Source organism: Sebastes umbrosus, chromosome 6 (genome assembly GCF_015220745.1).
Source record: "Sebastes umbrosus isolate fSebUmb1 chromosome 6, fSebUmb1.pri, whole genome shotgun sequence".
NCBI classification, from domain to species: Eukaryota; Metazoa; Chordata; class Actinopteri; order Perciformes; family Sebastidae; genus Sebastes; species Sebastes umbrosus.
Genome location: NC_051274.1, coordinates 35251739 through 35270614, shown reverse-complemented (window position 1 = coordinate 35270614; position 18876 = coordinate 35251739). Strand labels below are relative to the sequence as shown.

Sequence of the window (18876 nt, the reverse complement as noted above, 5' to 3'; positions counted from 1 at the left end):
TGTGAGAAGCTGGCTGCATGTTTAACTCTTATTGGACCATTAATTACAGTAAAATCTGCAGCGTTCAACAGTCAGGCTGCTGAGGTTAACATATGACTGTAATATTTATCTGCCTGTGCAGTGCCTATACCGACTTATAATCCTATTATTAGTGCAGATATTATAATATAATGTAATATAATGTAATATAGCAATATAATATAATAATATAATAATATAATGTAATATAGTAATATAGTAATATAGTAATATAGTAATATAATATATAATAATATAATAATAATATAATATAATAATATAATGTAATATAGTATAATAATAATAATGATAATAATAATAATAATATTATGATATATAATGTAATATACGGTAACTGAACTTTTGTCTTTCCCGTGTATCAGCGTCATTACGGTAACTGAACTTTTGTCTTTCCCGTGTATCAGCGTCATTACGGTAACTGAATTTCGTCTTTCCCGTGTATCAGCGTCATTACGGTAACTGAACTTTTGTCTTTCCCGTGTATCAGCGTCATTACGGTAACTGAACTTTTGTCTTTCCCGTGTATCAGCGTCATTACGGTAACTGAACTTTTGTCTTTCCCGTGTATCAGCGTCATTACGGTAACTGAACTTTTGTCTTTCCCGTGTATCAGCGTCATTACGGTAACTGAATTTCGTCTTTCCCGTGTATCAGCGTCATTACGGTGACGTCAGCGGAAGTCCCCTGTCCGGTCCAACATGGCGCTGGTCTGCTGTGTGTCTTTGACCCGGTTCTGGTCCTGCTCTCTGAGGACAAACACCAGAACCACCGGCCTCTACTCTCCTTATGTGTCCTGTCAGTCCAGGTATTTTACATCTAGTTGTTGTCTCTGTTTGACTCCAGTGTCTCTAACTATGACTATCCAGCTGTGCGTCTCAGCAGCACATCAGGATGGTTCTAACTATGACTATCCAGCTGTGCGTCTCAGCAGCACATCAGGATGGTTCTAACTATGACTATCCAGCTGTGCGTCTCAGCAGCACATCAGGATGGTTCTAACTATGACTATCCAGCTGTGCGTCTCAGCAGCACATCAGGATGGTTCTAACTATGACTATCCAGCTGTGCGTCTCAGCAGCACATCAGGATGGTTCTAACTATGACTATCCAGCTGTGCGTCTCAGCAGCACATCAGGATGGTTCTAACTATGACTATCCAGCTGTGCGTCTCAGCAGCACATCAGGATGGTTCTAACTATGACTATCCAGCTGTGCGTCTCAGCAGCACATCAGGATGGTTCTAACTATGACTATCCAGCTGTGCGTCTCAGCAGCACATCAGGATGGTTCTAACTATGACTATCCAGCTGTGCGTCTCAGCAGCACATCAGGATGGTTCTAACTATGACTATCCAGCTGTGCGTCTCAGCAGCACATCAGGATGGTGCACCGGTTCTGTTTGATAGAACCATTATACCAGAGATCTAGCAGAGATGTCAGGTTCAGGAGGGCTGATGGAGAACCAGTTGTCCTCTTGTGTTTAGCTGCTGGTTCTCTGTTGTGTCTTTGGAGCATTATTATTTAATACATATATCAACATGCTGAGCATCGAGCTGGACTTCTTATTAATCCCTGTGTGATATTTAAAAAGATGTTATGAATTAAGGTAAATGATATTCTGACTTCTGATATTTGCATGTATGTATGTATGTATGTATGTATGTATATATATATATATATATAATACATATTATATATTTATATATATATAGTAGCAAGTGCAGAAATATTAAGCCCAAATGTTATTATTCTCATTACTTAAAAGAATTCCTCTAGTAAAAGCAAGAAAGATTTATTGGAAATATCTTGTTTATTATTGTTTTGATGTATGCCACTCCTTGGACTATATATATATATATATATATACACCCCTTATCTTTAATTTTTTATAATTTGTATTTATTTTTTAAATTTTCATCACAAACAGACAAAAAAAAAATAAAAACAGAAAAGTTATATCTACAGACAGACATACCAACCCCACATACAGGATAATACATTTAAATAAATAAATAAATAAATAAAATTAAATAATACTTATAAAAAAAAGAAAAAAAGACAAGCACCACAGAACACCTTATTTTTAATTTAATTATATTATGTTTCATTCATTCAAACCTTTATTTAATCAGGTAAGTCCCACTGAGATCTGAGTACATAAGTGTATAAATAGAACATCAAGCAAACCATTAAAACATATACAATATCAATTGTGAAAATTACAATAATATATTATAATAAAAGTAAAACAACACTAGTCAATTAAACAAGTTAGAAATTAGTCAGGATTTTGACTTTAGATTTGTGAATTGAGTCTTTGAAACCAGGATATCAAACTATGCTGCAGTTCATTCCACATGTATAATAATAATAATCTTTATTTATATGAAATGATTCTTTGTTCTACACACACGTACGACGGCACAAAGAATGTAGAAGCAGTCCTGTGAGCGATGTTATACGCTCCACCTCTCCAGCCATGTGACGTCAAATACGAGTTTATATATATACAGTATATGATAAGCAATATTCATAGGAGAAGCCCTTTTATAAATCAATAAATAAAACCACATGCTGGTCTGTTGGAATAGAAAGAAACAGTTCTAATGGCAGACAGACGGCATCCGGTGTGTTCGTTAATGTGTGGTCAATAAAAAGAGATGATTTCTGTCCTTTTCCTCCGTTTTAGTTCCAGATGTTTTAGTCGGAGTGAAGTTGTTGACTTTCAGCTGTTGTCCTCTGCAGGCCGGCCCTGTGCAGACACTACTCTTCGTCCAACGTTAGACGAGGTCTTGGTCGATACATCTCCTCCAGGCTCCAGAAGGTCAACACCAGATATGAAGGTTTCCTCAGACGGCGGTTTCCACGCTTCTATCAGCTCTACCACACCTTTGTGGAAGGTGAGATCAGCTGTTAGCTCACCTCTGATACCTCGTCAGGTTCTCTTTGGATAGTTCTGCTGCTCGTACCTCTGACACCACGTCAGGTTCTCTCTGGATAGTTCTGCTGCTCGTACCTCTGACACCACGTCAGGTTCTCTCTGGATAGTTCTGCTGCTCGTACCTCTGACACCACGTCAGGTTCTCTCTGGATAGTTCTGCTGCTCGTACCTCTGATACCTCGTCAGGTTCTCTCTGGATAGTTCTGCTGCTCGTACCTCTGATACCTCGTCAGGTTCTCTCTGGATAGTTCTGCTGCTCGTACCTCTGATACCTCGTCAGGTTCTCTCTGGATAGTTCTGCTGCTCGTACCTCTGACACCACGTCAGGTTCTCTCTGGATAGTTCTGCTGCTTGTACCTCTGATACCTCGTCAGGTTCTCTCTGGAGGTTTCTGCTGCTCGTACCTCTGACACCACGTCAGGTTCTCTCTGGATAGTTCTGCTGCTTGTACCTCTGATACCACGTCAGGTTCTCTCTGGAGGTTTCTGCTGCTCGTACCTCTGATACCTCGTCAGGTTCTCTCTGGAGGTTTCTGCTGCTCGTATAGCTGCAGGTTTTTAACAATAATTAAAGTTCAAAAGTAGAAAAATGAATCTGAATGGAGTTCAGGCTGTAGAATGAAATGAAGTTTAGAAACGGGAGCACAATGTTCACTCTCTTCTTATATTTCTATATTTCTATAACTCTACAGTTGTCCCGTGTGTTGCTCTACATGTTTCAACCTTGTGTTGTTTGTGTCGTCTGAACGTTGCATCATCCCCCTCACACAGTTTATATCATTACAGGATTCAAGCTGCTGTTCCGCGATGCCAAAGAGGTGCAGAGGATCAAATCCAGGATGTTCTCTGACGGAGTGCAGTTCAAGGATTTATCCTACAGAGAGATGGAGAAGCTCCGACAGGTGGGTCTCCTCCTCCACCAATAGTCATATCCAGAACACCCTCACTTTTATTTATATATATATATATATCTATATCTATATCTCCTCATGAGTCTTTAGTATTTTCCAGCTCTGTAATGTTTATTATCTCTCAGCAGCTTCTCTTTCTCTACATGTGTTTGTCAGTTTCGTAGAGACGTGCTGAAGGCCGTCCCGCTGGTGGTCATATCCATCCCTCCCTTCGCCAACTACCTGGTGTTCCTCCTGATGTGAGTTACTCTGAAATATTCACCTTATATATATAATATCTATCTAGTTAACCATCCCTCCTCTCTCTGCCACCGTCCCGTCCACCACCAGGTACTTCTTCCCCCGCCAGCTCCTCATCCCTCATTTCTGGACTCCCAAGCAACAGCTGGAGTTTCGGGCGTTGTACCATTCCCTCCGGGCCCGGCACCACCGGCCGGTGCTCAAAGGGCTCGAGAGCACGAGCCAACGGGTCAAAGACCGCCAGCTCCAGAGTTCCCTCAAGGACTTGTGTGCTAAAGTAAGAGGTTCTGATCCAGAGTCAGTGTGTTACTACAGTAGATGGAGGTTAAAGGGAGAGTTCAGGTGTTTCTCAGTGGGGTTCTATGAGGTTCTGATCCAGAGTCAGTGTGTTACTACAGTAGATGGAGGTTAAAGGGAGAGTTCAGGTGTTTCTCAGTGTGGTTCTATGAGGTTCTGATCCAGAGTCAGTGTGTTACTACAGTAGATGGAGGTTAAAGGGAGAGTTCAGGTGTTTCTCAGTGGGGTTCTATGAGGTTCTGATCCAGAGTCAGTGTGTTACTACAGTAGATGGAGGTTAAAGGGAGAGTTCAGGTGTTTCTCAGTGGGGTTCTATGAGGTTCTGATCCGTTAAAGTTGGCCTAACAGACGTTTTGTGTATTTTCAGGTGCAGAGTGGAGCGACGCCTGAAGTCAGTGAGATCCTGGCGGTTCGGCGCCTTTTTTCTGGACCTCCTCTGGGTATACACAGGATGAGCGTGAATCAGATGGTCAGTAACGTCCTGAACCTGAACACCTCTTGAATATATATATATATATATATATATATATATATATGTGTGTATATATATATATATATATATATATATATATATATATATATATATATATATATATATATATATATATATATATATATATATAAAACCCTAATCCTTTATATATATATAAATATACCCTCTCTGTCTTCACGGCCAATCAGAGACACGTCAGCCCGCTGCTCTTCCTGACGCCGCGCCTCCCGGGTTTCCTGATTGGTCGGCGTCTGAACAGCCACGGCCTGGAGCTGCTCCAGTTGGACCGCGCCCTCAGCCGACTCGGCGCTCATCAGCTGAGTGAGCCCGAACTCCGACAGGTCAGTGACGTTGTGTACGCCGTGATGACGCTACGCCGTGATGACGCTACGCCGTGATGACGCTACGCCGTGATGAACGCCGGGTGTTCCTCGTTCAGCTGCGTCACTAAGACGTCACGTTCTTCTCTTCCAGGCTTGTTATCTCCGCGGGCTCAATTCGTCCGGTCTCAGCGTGGGTCAGCACCGTGAGTGGTTGTCTCGCTGGCTCCAGGTGTCCTCCTCTCTCAAAGGTAGGAGGACTTCCTGTTCACACGTTCAGTGCTGTTGAACTCTACCTTTAACCCTTTCTAGTCTAAAGTTTAATAATGTTGAACTCTTCCTTTAACCCTTTCTAGTCTAAAGTTTAATAATGTTGAACTCTTCCTTTAACCCTTCTAGTCTAGTTTAATAATGTTGAACTCTTCCTTTAACCCTTCTAGTCTAAAGTTTAATAATGTTGAACTCTTCCTTTAACCCTTCTAGTCTAGTTTAATAATGTTGAACTCTTCCTTTAACCCTTCTAGTCTAGTTTAATAATGTTGAACTCTTCCTTTAACCCTTCTAGTCTAAAGTTTAATAATGTTGAACTCTTCCTTTAACCCTTCTAGTCTAAAGTTTAATAATGTTGAACTCTTCCTTTAACCCTTCTAGTCTAAAGTTTAATAATGTTGAACTCTTCCTTTAACCCTTTCTAGTCTAAAGTTTAATGCTGTATCTTTGCCTCTTGTGTTTATCTCCTGCAGACTCCGAGGTGTCGCTGCTCCTGCACAGCATTGTATTTCTCTCCGCCAACGCCCCGAGCGGCGCTGGCCGACACTGATAGGAAGCCGGCAGCGATCTGCTTTTTGCGATTAAGTGCAGCGCGACTTCCTGAGAGTTGTCAACTTCTCCTTTTTCCCCGCAGAAGAAACATTTTAAAACTGTTCTTGGCAAAGATTACGAGATTTAAGAAAACAAAGAAATGTCTTAGCCCCCCCAAAACACAAAGTAGGTTTACAGAAAAGAAAAGGATCCTGCCTTAGAACTGTCCTATTCGCCAAGTCCACACTCTGTTTACAGGATTTCATTTGGAAGGTTATGTTGAATGTATTGTGTCTTTATCAGGGCAGAGGTCTGGGATTCTACTCTTTACACTTAGTTCTCATCTCCCGTCACGAGGGACCGGAATAAATTCTGATGCACTGAACTGTTGTTGAGGTAATGTGGTGATTACCTATCACTGTATATCTAAAGCTTGTTACCATGGTTACGCTCAGGCTCGTCTTTTGTTTACTTGGAAGCCAACACATCATTACACACCCCCACGGAGCCGAGCGAACGGGGAACAAAGAGGACGCTGTTTAGTTAAAGTTCAGCAGCACTTTGTGAGCTGTTAATATTTGCCTGGTTCACATCAAACACACCCTGTAGCTCCTCTTACATTCACCTCACTTTGACCTACGCTCTCACCTGGTTACCATGGTTACCATGACGAACGCTGGTCAGAGTCAACCGTCTTCAAGGAAGGACAATCAGTAGATCACACACAGAGGAACCGTCTAGAAGGAAAACATGTTGACGGATCTTCAATAGAGATCAGAAAATAGCCCAGTTATTATTAGAGCCCGGGCAGCGACAGCGTCGGCCAGCGAAGGCCCCGTTCAAACTGAAGTGTTCTTCTTTTTCTTAAAATGAATCGCCTTTTTGACGACCTTAACATGCTCAAAAAGCTGTAAAACTTGGCACACTTCCCAGACGAGGTGAAAAATTAGATATTTTAAGGGTTCCGGGCTCAAGGTTTGCAAAATGACTCGCTAGCGCCCCCTAGCAAATTGGAAAAATGAAGCCCCTCCTTCCGGTTTCACCTACATGTATGACATTTGTCAGACAGATGTAACATGTGGAGACGCACCAAAAAGCCTCTTGGAGGTATGCCCAAAACTCAACAGGAAGTCAGCCATTTTGAATTTAATGTGCGTTTTATAGGCCGCGTACTTTAACGATCTCCTCCTACAGATTTAATCAGATCGACTTGAAATTTGGTCAGAACCATCTTAAGACCTTGAGGATGAAAAGTTATTCAAATGGTGAGTTTCCACTGAACGACCTGACCGTGGCGTGGCGGCCATTTTGAGCCATTTGCCATGAAACAGGAAGTTGTTGTGACTCGACTGTGCATAGTCCGATCTGCCCCAAAGACCTCAGGCATGATGAGGCTCCAGTCCTGAGGACATTAACATGCAAAAATATACTCATAGCCCCGCCCCAATACATTAGCCACGTCCCCTTTCATAACTCATGAACTGTATGTCTTAGAGTCTTCTGGCAGGCGTCATTGCGCTCAGCAGAGTTCCGGTTTCATCGTGCCTGGCTGCGTCTGTCGGCGTCCCTCCAGTACCCCCGACGCACGGGAAGGTGCGAGGGCACGTTCATCGCTGCTCACAGCTTTAATTGTGTTTGTAACTGCAATGTGTGTGTCTCAGTGGGGTTCTATGAGGTTCTGATCCATAGTCTGAAACACCTGAACAGTCCCTTAAAGATGACATTAACTTGCCCTTGTCAGGCAACACCTCAGCAGAGTTTCTCACCTCAGCAGAGTTTCTCACCTCAGCAGAGTTTCTCACCTCAGCAGAGTTTCATAGTTCGGCGAAACACTACGAAGAGGAAGTGCGTGTTCTTTTGGTGGTTCTCGTGTTTGTTTTGTAAAACTGGAAATGTCATTAGCTTCTGGTGCTGTTTCACAACAACTGGACCAACAACACGTGAAATATGAGTTGCAAAAGTCCTCTTCTGTTTAACTTTTTTTTTTTTTTTTTAATATATGATATTTGCTCTTCAGGTTTTGAATGTTGTTGCTGTGCCAATATTACTACATACAATGTAATGAAACTGTCTGGAATAAAAAGCTTTTGTGGTGCATTTACTTTCCCTGTTTGTATTTACACTTAAAATTCAGAAGTAATTTAAAGAGTCTTTAATAAAAACAGAAACCAGCAAAACATAAAATCAGAAACCAGCAAAACATAAAACCAGATCTTCAGTCCGTTAACAGAAGAAATAAACCGTGTTAGAATTCCTCACAACCAACCAGAACAAGTGGACATTAATCAGTTCTATCGTTTCCTAAGCACGTTCAGTATCAAAGCTGAGATATTAACCTATGAAAATAGAATCCAAAATCAATACAAGAGAAAATATATATTGTTCTGTGCCTTATATCTTTAAGTGTAAGATGAAAAGTTTTCCAAATGAAGCTCCCAATAAGTGCGACCTGAACCGACGCCGACTCCTCAGGTGTGAAGCTGAATCACATGACTTCGTAGCCGCTGCGGATTCCTCTCATCAGCAAGCAGGCGAACACCAGGCCCATAATCTGGAAGGGAAACAATCATGTATCATCAGATAGAAAGATATTTAACACGACAATAACACAACCACGCAAATTAACGCCACTATTTTCTTTAAGCATTCACACAACTTTAGGTTTTTTTTGTGAGTCTCCTCTTTACAGACATTTAGCCCACTTTATGATGATCAAGTCAGCACACTGACACACTGACAGCTGTTGTTGCCTGTTGGGCTGCAGTTTGACATGTTCTGATCTGAGCATCTTGTTTTATGCTAAATGCAGTACCTGTGAGGGTTTCTGGATCAATATCTGTCATTGATCTGTGTTGTTCATTAATTTACAATAATAAATATATACATACATTTAGCATAAAGCAGAATATTTGTCCACTCTAGGGATGCTCATTTTGAAAAATGCTCAGCTTTTGAATTAATTATTAACATTTCTTTTAACCGTTTTAACCGATAGTGTTAATCGTTTAAAATGCTTAATGTGGGTTAACGGTTAACGTGAGTGCTTGTTTATAACAGATATAAACAGTTTTTTATTTATATCCTGCAGATAAAACCACTAGATGTAACAAAGATTTAAAAGAAGAGTTAAACAGATGAAGACTATATTTCAGATTAAATCCTGTTAACAGGTAAAATGAATCATTAAAAATGAACCGGTCGGGAGTCGTGCACGATGTCCTGTTACGTACCTGCAGGACGGCGATAACCAGAGCTGCCACGATCACCCACAGGAGGTTCTTCTTCAGGGAGTTCTCCAGAGCATCATGACAACCCTACAACGAAAGACAATACTATTATATTATATTATTAGTATTGTATATTATTATTAGATTCCATATGAACACTTCACTGGTTGAGTTGTTAAAAGACCTTTTCAAACTTTCCGAGTGGGTTTTAGCAACCAGGCGGCTTTTTCTGATTCTTTTAAATTAGATTGAACCTAATGCGCGCTGCTTTTGTGTTGCTGTGCGCCTCGCCTTTATCCGCTCTGAGCGCCTCGCGTTCATCTGCTTCGTGCGCTTCGCGTTTATTCGCTCTGAGTTCGCGTTCATCCGCTCCGAGCGCCTCGCGTTCATCCGCTCTGAGCGCCACACTTTGGTGGCAAAGTGTGATGAGGTTGATCCAACCTTGCAAAGTGAAGCAATATGGTTCCTAAACAAAAACATATTTTTCTTGAGTTCTTTCTTGTAAATTTATGACTTTAATGTCAGAAATGTTTCTGTCATCTGTCGGCTCTGTCATTTCTTATTTTTTTAACCTACAATGGCACTAATACGCCGTGGTACATTTCCTACAACTGCTGCTTCACATTAAATCGTTCCACTGTGTGTTGTGTGTGTTCTAGGTGTCATCTTTGACTCTATCTCACATACAACACGTCAACCACCAGGTTTACCTGCTGGTGCACTTTGGCAGCGTCCGTCATGTTGCCGACTCCACATTTGGCGGTGACGGTCACACAGCAGGAGTCAGGCACAGTTTTTCCATCAGGTCCGAAGTCTCTCCAGTCAGCGCTACTGTTCACACCACAGCATTTGAACTGCAAGTGAGTCAGATGAAAACATTGGACGTGGACGTGCCAGCAGTGTACAGTAAAAGGATGTAACTTGTGTCAACAGATGGTGCCAAGAATAACAGCATCATGTGATGCAGCGCAGACATACAGGATGCAGCAGTGTGATGTGAAGGTGTTGTCAGCAAACAGTGAGTAGGAGAATCAACACTGAACTCACGTCCTCCTGCAGTTTGTCCAAGGTGGTCTTGAACTCAGCGGTGCCGTTCTTGTAACCGGAAATCATGTCAGTGAGGCTGTCCTGGACGATGTCTTTGAGCTACGTGGACAGACACAACATGGACGTGAAACCACAGCTTCTGCAGGGTTGTAAACTCAGAAAAAAACGTTTGGAAACTTGTGTTTGGTGGATTATTTCTCTGTTGTTCCAATGCTAATGGTCATTGTATTTTACATTGTTGGAAAGCCTGTTTATTGACCTTCACAATGATGTCACACTTGTAAGGATCATGCATTTGTGGGATGAGCAGCACAGCTGATTATGTGGGGAGCGCCCAAGAAAAATGTTCCAAAATGCTCTGCCAATGGTAAACAGTGTATTCTCCTGTTGGTATTGACTCTTGTTTTGAGTTGTTTGGTGGATTGGATGATTGAACTCTCTATCAGTAACAAGGAACAAACAAGACATATTGATTCATTTAATCCACCGTCAGGAGCCTCAGTAGCGGTGGAAGATCCATACGCAGCCACAACAGCCTGGCACCTGCAACCAATCCTGGTTGAGGAATGGAACGCCATCCCAGAACGTGTGACCAGGTTGGTGACCAGCATGAAGAGGATTTTGGCAAATTGTTCTTGGGCGCTACCCATATAATCTGCTGTGCCGCTCATCCCACAAATACATGATCCTTACAAGTTGGACATCATTGTGAAGGTCAATAAACAGGCTTTCCAACCATGTAAAATACAATGACCATTAGCATTGGAACAACAGAAAAATAATCCACCAAACACAAATTTCCAAACGTTTTCTTCTGAATTTATTTACTGTAATACTCCAAACAGTCAAACTCTACACTCACTTTGTTTCTGAAGATGTATCCAGCGATCGCAGCTGCAATCTCCACAAGAATGATCAGGAAGAGAAGGACGGCAAACTGGGGAAAAAGAGAAATGAAAGATATTTAAGTGCCTTACATCAAGGTAATTCCTCTTCCAGGCTACATTAGACATGTCTTACACACATTATTCATTCCTTTTTGTTTCTGTCTGCTTTCACAGATACCACACTAGATGTGAGTTACCGTGGTGACCATGCAGTAGTTCTCTTTCCAGGCACCGCAGCAGCCGAAGAAGGCGATGAAGAAGATCACCACACCGACTCCGATGATGACGATGGGAACTCCTGAGGCTGACGCATCCTTGATCTTCAAGCTTCTGTGTAAACCCACCTGAACCAGGATTCCCACGACAATCAATGCCAGGCCACATAACTGCAGGAAACAGAGGGGGGGAAGTACGGTGGAAGTTTAGGTATACATTTCTCCTCTTTTCATGTCACACACGTGTTTATTTGATTTGAGTCTGCAGATTATCTGGTAACACAAGAGAAGTAAAGAAAGGACAAAACACTTTGAGGCTTAGAAGGAACTGAATACCTCAAAATGTAACCACTACAAAATATATACTGTAACGTTGAAATTGTATTTATTGCACTGAAATATCTGTCCAGAAAAGTTTTGCCATCTCAAAAAAAATATAAATTTTTTCCAGGTTCAAAAATGTTAAGATAGAAAGTTAGTTTGATTTTGGGGTCAGTCTAATTTGAGCAACTTGATTTATTTAAATTTTTAGATCCAAAATGTACCAAATTAATTTGAGCAACTGGTCTAAAAGTGGTCAGCCATACTAGTGGCTCTGTGAGGCTATACTGAGCTAAATGCTAACATGTTCAATCCCATTATGGATGTATAATAAGAAGTGAATACGATGTCGCTGCTCAGCCTTGCTTCCAATTTTTTCCAGTGGCCACTCACGGTATTGCAACAAAACATCCCCCTGCAGCTCAAAAAGTCACCGATGTATCACAACTTTTGTTTTTACAATTTCTAAACAGACGTTTTAATGCCAGAATGGATATATCTGCTTCATCTGAGTCTCTGTGGAGGTAGAAGGAAGTTACCGCTTTTATTGTTGTAGTCTGAGTAACGTGACGTCATATCCGTTCCGTATCCGTCAACCAAAACAAACCTCAGAGAGTCTAAAACGTTGGAGGGTCAGCGTGGATACGACCTGCACCCTCCCATGTTAAATCCAGCGTGGTAAACACTACACATCCAGTAAAGGATGGAAACACTTTGGGTTTCACACATTGACAGGAAAAGCAGAGCTAGACAGAGCAGAGATAAAGCTGCATGCTAACTCTGTCACGGACAGGAAACGTTACGGTATGGCGGTAACGTTATGGTATGGCGGTAACGTGGCTGTGGAGCCGGCCGTCGCTTTCGTCTCCGTGGTCAAACGGGCAGATGCTGCAACTGTAGAGCACCCAGATACTGACATTTGTGTTCTCTGCATTGAAACGGCCCGATGGAGCTGACCATGGATGGATGAAGAGAACGGAGCTGACGGGAGAGCTAGAGACCACCTTGGAGAAGTTAGAGGAAGTAGACACGTGGGACTACGTCCGCTTTTCAAAATAAGGTGTTAACAAAGGGAACTGTATATACTAAATACATCTATGGAAATCAGATTGATGAATTATATTCACCAGAAGTATAAAACATTACATGTATCTTTTCTCCCGGTCTAGGGTTACAAAAGTTAACAAAAATCACAATAAGTTGTAAAATCGAATCACAATACTTAAAAATCGCAACACATATCGATTCGGCACCCAAATATGGTGATAGTATTGAATCGGAAGATAGGTGCATGGTCCCCGCCCTAATGTTTACCATGTAGCGTGTTTACCATGTTAGTTTGGCGTGTTAGCAGCGTGGTAACACGGTACTAAAGTAGGCTGAAGGGAATGTCATTGTTCAGCAGGTATTTCATCATAAAACAAAGGTATTGGGTAAACGGAAATTTGGACCTGATGATGGTGCTAAATAAAAGGTCAGGGGATCGGCAAAGTCCGTAGGATGTATCCTCTGGAGACCATGAGTGGTGCACAGAAAGACCTCCATTACCAGGTGGTTCAATATTTCAATTCTCCCTTTAAATATTCAGTTATGATTAAATGTTAGATATTCCTGCTTATAAGATTCAAACTTTGCTTCCATACAGACGCCTCGCTCGGACTAAATGATGAAGCACTGATGGAAGGAAGTTGCAACAGTCTTTAGTTCCTGTATGATAGATGTGATACGATCAGGTGGTAAAATGTGATGTTCATGTGTCACTGCGTTGGGTGAGGTTCATTATCAGGTGGTAAAATGTGATGTTCGTGTGTCACTGCGTTGGGTGAGGTTCATTATCAGGTGGTAGATGGTTCAGTAGATGTGAACACACACAGTGTGTGGGAGGACTGTTTGACCGTGATCCGCTGGGATCAAGTGACTCTAAAGCAAACATCACCGTCCTGTACTCTCAGGGCGGATACACCTGTGGTCGGATCAATTCATCGATTAGTCCGTCAGCAGAAAAATATCTAGTAAATCATGTAATAAATATATTTTTATGGGCTAAACGTCTCTACTGTGACTCCATTGTATGTTTTATTTTAGTGGACATTAAACACACCATAAAGTTTGAACTCTGATTGCATTAGAAACGTATAAAAACTCTCCTGAACAGGCAGAACTGTAAAAAGTGCTTGAAGGCTTATTACCACCATATTTAGTCCGTATTTGAGCATTGCTGCTGACAGGTTCTGATCATGTCTTCTATGATGAGGACGTCACTGAAGACAGAATGAGTGGAAACCGACCGCGAGGCCAGAAGTACGGTCAACATATGAACTCTGACACTGAGCATAACATACTGATAAATACAGATCATTTATTGTTTGATTATCTATTTATAGTCTTTTATTGACAGGACAGTGGATAGAGTTTTGGAAAGCGGGGAGAGAGGGGCGACATGCGGAACCGGCCACAGGTCGGATTGGAACCCGGGCCGCCGCAGTTTGGACTCAGCGTCGTTATATGGCCCGCTCCACCAGCTGAGCTATCGGGGCGCGCAATTTTCATATGTGAAATTACTACATAATTTTCTCTATTACTCAATAAAGTCTATAAAATGTTACGACAAACAGTCCAAAATCCAAAGACTGAGACTAAAAGCAGCTCATCCTGGCAGCAAGTGGAACAGAATAGAGACATCAATTCAGCTCAGGGTAATTATAGACTCTTTATTTTCTGTATTGACTCTCTTAAAGGTTCTGTTTGTAACTTCTTCCACATATAAATCATTGCTGGTCGGTGTCTCATGGTCGCTCGCGTGTGTCTCCGCTGTTCAGACTCAGACTCCAACACAAACTACAGTGAAGCACCAAAACCTCTTGGTTGTATCTCGTGAAGCCCGTCTGTTAAACAGTGTTTGCCGCGGTCGGATGACGCGGGGGAGACCGTAGCTTTGGGGGCGTTTTTAACGCGAGGGGACGCGACACTTCCCAACATTTGAGGCTTGGTGTGCTGTCCCTAGAAACAAGGCACTCGGCTCCTGATTGGACAAACTCTTTTCCACCGTTGGCTGCTGCTCCCAGCTTTCAAACCGGAACCAGTATGGAGGCTCGTTTGGAAACTTTCTTCTCTTATTTCACGTAAATAGTTCACTGAGATGTGTTTCTGAAAACATTTGAGGAGAGAAATAATCCATGTTGATGAATCTGTCTTTAATTTAGATCAACAACGTTTATTTTAAAAGATCCTCGGGAGTTTGGAGAGGCGGCGAGTCGCGTCGGACGCCCGTGATTTGCATAAAGTAGACAAGCCCTCAACTTTATGCAAATGAGGAGCGGGCGTCGTGACGTCTAGTCTCTCGAATCGCGACGCCACGCTACCAGAATGCATTGCGCGGCTGCTTACATAGACAATGAACGGGGGGCGTGCAAAAGCACGGAGCCTGTGGACACGGACCATTAGTTTAGCTCTGAGAATATCTAGTGAATGTTCAGTAGACGTTTGTGCAGAAATAACTGCTGCAGCTCCTCCAGACCAACAGAGGTTTCCCGTGTCTTGTGAAGTGACGGGGCTCCGCAGAGAGAAACGTTATCGTCTACGACCAAAACTCCGGCGTCTCTCCCGTTCCCTCCGGCCGCGGTCGGGAGGCTGAGGCGGGAAAAGCCAACACTAGGATCAGCATTGATTCATGGAGAGACCTTGGTCTGGTCAGCTAACATTACTGCCAAGCAGCTGAATATAGAGTGATATTGTGCTTTTAGCTGACGTGTGTCTCCTCACTGTTTTGAGCGATGCTCGTTCATGTCTATGTAGAGCGAGCACAAGCGCCAGCAACAGGACGCTGACTTTAGTTGACTTAACGGACACAGGTGAAGCTGTTAACAAGACATTTATGATTCTTACAAACAGTCCCTATAACATCAGTTAAAAAGCAGTATAGTTGAATCCAGGATCAACACCTGCCAGTTGAACTAGTCTTACTACGCGTCCCTCTGCCAGGGAGTCCATGTTTACGGTTCAGTTTTCATCAGCAGACGGACAAACTGCTGGTTTTCATGAAACCTGGTGGGTTAGGGTGCAGCGTGGGCCGAGGGAGCGGATACATGAGTTATTGTTCACTTTCGTTAACGTTGTCAGATCAGGTGTTTGACCTCGGTGGAGGTCTGCACTCTCCGAGTGTCCTTCTAGTTTCAAATGAAATGCTGACGTCAGGATGAAAAACCGACGTATTTAAAGTGGAAGTGAGACGACTATCAGCCCGGCTGGTGGCGTGTTCTCCACATGAAGCCCTCGACTGCTCCTTGTCGGCAACACCAATGTCAATATTTGAGCTGGAGTGGAACAGGAGGCTGATGGTTGACGTGGCAGAACATGAAGGAGTGAGCGGAGCAGGCAAACAGAGCAAAGACACACAATAGAATAAAAGAGAATACAATAGAATATAGAATGATAAAAAAATTAAAGTGTTTATCCAAGTTATGTTTTTGCCTTTAGCTCGACCTTCATTTCTTGATGAAAACATAATTTTTTAATAATTAGATTAATCTAGTTGAGAAATAACCGAAGAATGAATCAATAAGGTTTAACCCCCCCTCCCCCAGTATAAACATTTAAGACGTCATTTAAAACAAACTATAATATAGTTGTGAGCAGATAAGGACGGTTCTCTTATGGAGACATATCTTTATATTATTATTCATTATCTGTTTATACACCAAACCCCACTTATGAATGCTTGACAAATACATTAATAAACACTTAAAGGTGCTTACATCTACATTATAATGTGTATTATATTGGCGGCGCGGTGGAGTTTGTATCCGGCGTAAAATCCTGAGATCGTTCATCGTGATCAAAAAGTCAACGTGTGAATCGATGATCCGCTGTGGCGACCCCTAACGGGAGCGGCCCATAGACCAACAACAAAATGTGTATTAAATTATAATATACTGCTTATAATTGATAAATAGGAGGGGTTAAAGTAACATGTTACCTTAGTGATTAATGTTAAAGTTATTTTCTAATTAGATGAGTCTATAAAATGTTGGAAAACAATAATAAATGCCAGACTGGCGTCTTCAAATGTCTTGTTCTGTCCAGCCAACAGTCTAAAGATACTCCATTTATTACAACAGATTCTGGCAGAACAAACAGAAACAATAATAATAATAATAACAAATCCTATAATGTGCACTGAGTAGTGTGAATACATTGTGTACTTGCTCCTGTCCTGTGTGAGATCATTATCAGAGACTTTGTGTCCGTGAAGTAGAAAGAAAAAAGAAAAGTCACATGACGCCCTGCGTTACAATCTGGTCATAAGATTCACATTCCATCATCACCACGTCTCGCTCTAAAGCCGTCTGACACACACAAACAGGTTAGATCCAGGAAACGCTGAGTTTACTCCAGGATATCTGACGCTTTCATACATCTGACATTAAACCAACAGGTTAGATCAGGAAGAGCTCAGCTTACTCCAGGATATCTGACGCTTTCATACACCTAACCCTAACCCAACAGGTTGGGTCCAGGAAACGCTGAGTTTACTCCAGGATATCTGACGCTTTCATACATCTGACATTAAAGGACTCTTACATAGTCCATGTGAGATGTTCATGTCTTTTATATTATAAGGCAGGTTTAAGTGCTTTATAAATACTGTGAAAGTATCGAAGCCCTCAATATATAGAGAAACACACACAGCCCGTATTCAGAAATAGTGCGATTGAAACAAGCCGTCAGGATTTCTGTCCATTTGTGATGTCACAAATATACAATATATTTAGACCATTACACGGTTTTAAACGTAAACATTCTAAATGTGTCTCAGTTTATTTCCTGTTGCAGTGGATGTAAATAACATCAGCTGACAGGAAGTAAACATGGACCCAAGCTGTTGCCTAGCAACGCAATTCCATTGTTGAAATGCACTAAAACGGAGCGTTTCAGACCGAGGGTAAATACAGGTATATTCAAGAAGACAGGATGAGGACAATAAAGGTTTTTTTTTAACCTTACAGGTTGTAAACATGTTCTAGTAGAAACGCAAAATACAAGTATGAACCTGAAAATGAGCTGATATGGGACCTTTAAACAAACAAGTCTAAACCAGCAAGCCGGCATTCATAAACCTGCTCATCAGCTGATTCTACAGATGATTACACGTTGAAGGAGGAAATAAAACCAGAGTTCATGCTCAAAGTCACGCTGGCTGGTAAAAAGGAGAAATACCTCACAGCTAGTTTGTATTTCATTTCTGATGTATCCTGATAAGACAAGTCAACATAACTGCTCCTCCACCTCTCGGTAACATTATAACGTTAACGTGTCATCTACATCCACTCTGCTGCCTTTTCATAATAAATTATATAAATATATAACAGAGCTGCTACTCACCCAGAAGATGAAGTTGAAAAAGAAAAGCAGGTACTTGACACATTTCATTCCCCCCGCAACTGCCATGACTGAGGATCTGCTTCCTGTAATCAGAAATACAAACAATTAAACATACGTCAGAGTTATATTAACATTATATCAATAATACAAACATTTAAACATACGTCAGAATTATATTAACAATTAAACATACTTCAGAGTTATATTAACATTACATCAATAATACAAACAATTAAACATAGGTCAGAGTTATATTAACATTTAAACATACGTCAGAGTTATATTAACATTTAAACATACTTTAGAGTTATATTAACATTTAAACATAGGTCAGAGTTTTATTAACAATTAAACATAGGTCAGAGTTATATTAACATTTAAACATACTTTAGAGTTATATTAACATTTAAACATAGGTCAGAGTTATATTAACAATTAAACATAGGGCGGAGTTATATTAACAATTAAACATAGGTCAGAGTTATATTAAAATTTAAACATACGTCAGAGTAATATTAACATTTAAACATACTTCAGAGTTATATTAACAATTAAACATACGTCAGAGTTATTTAACATTACATCAATAATACAAACAATTAAACATACGTCAGAATTATATTAACAATTAAACATAGGTCAGAGTTATATTAACATTTAAACATACGTCAGAGTTATATTAACATTTAAACATACTTTAGAGTTATATTAACATTTAAACATAGGTCAGAGTTATATTAACAATTAAACATAGGGC

General features: G+C 41.2%; 2 protein-coding genes across 2 annotated transcripts in view; one reads left to right on the top strand and one right to left on the bottom strand.

The window, feature by feature from the left end:
- The first annotated feature begins 711 nt into the window (after window positions 1-711).
- letmd1 (LETM1 domain containing 1) lies at window positions 712-7161 on the top strand. Its single transcript, XM_037773241.1, has 9 exons — window positions 712-844; window positions 2785-2939; window positions 3766-3881; window positions 4047-4129; window positions 4221-4407; window positions 4795-4896; window positions 5109-5261; window positions 5395-5491; window positions 5984-7161. Exons 1-9 carry the CDS (start codon window positions 738-740, stop codon window positions 6058-6060), a joined length of 1077 nt encoding a protein of 358 aa, XP_037629169.1. The 5' UTR covers window positions 712-737; the 3' UTR covers window positions 6061-7161.
- Window positions 7162-8178: 1017 nt separating this feature from the next.
- The window catches only part of cd63 (CD63 molecule), a 14652-nt gene continuing 3954 nt past the window's right edge, over window positions 8179-18876 (bottom strand). Inside the window, exons 2-8 of the mRNA XM_037773276.1 lie at window positions 18120-18202; window positions 11400-11588; window positions 11178-11252; window positions 10316-10414; window positions 9979-10122; window positions 9272-9355; window positions 8179-8592 (exon numbers count right to left, since the gene is read on the bottom strand). Coding sequence (XP_037629204.1) covers window positions 8527-8592; window positions 9272-9355; window positions 9979-10122; window positions 10316-10414; window positions 11178-11252; window positions 11400-11588; window positions 18120-18185 — 723 coding nt within the window. The 5' untranslated portion in view covers window positions 18186-18202 and the 3' untranslated portion in view covers window positions 8179-8526. The remainder of the gene's footprint in view (window positions 8593-9271; window positions 9356-9978; window positions 10123-10315; window positions 10415-11177; window positions 11253-11399; window positions 11589-18119; window positions 18203-18876) is intronic.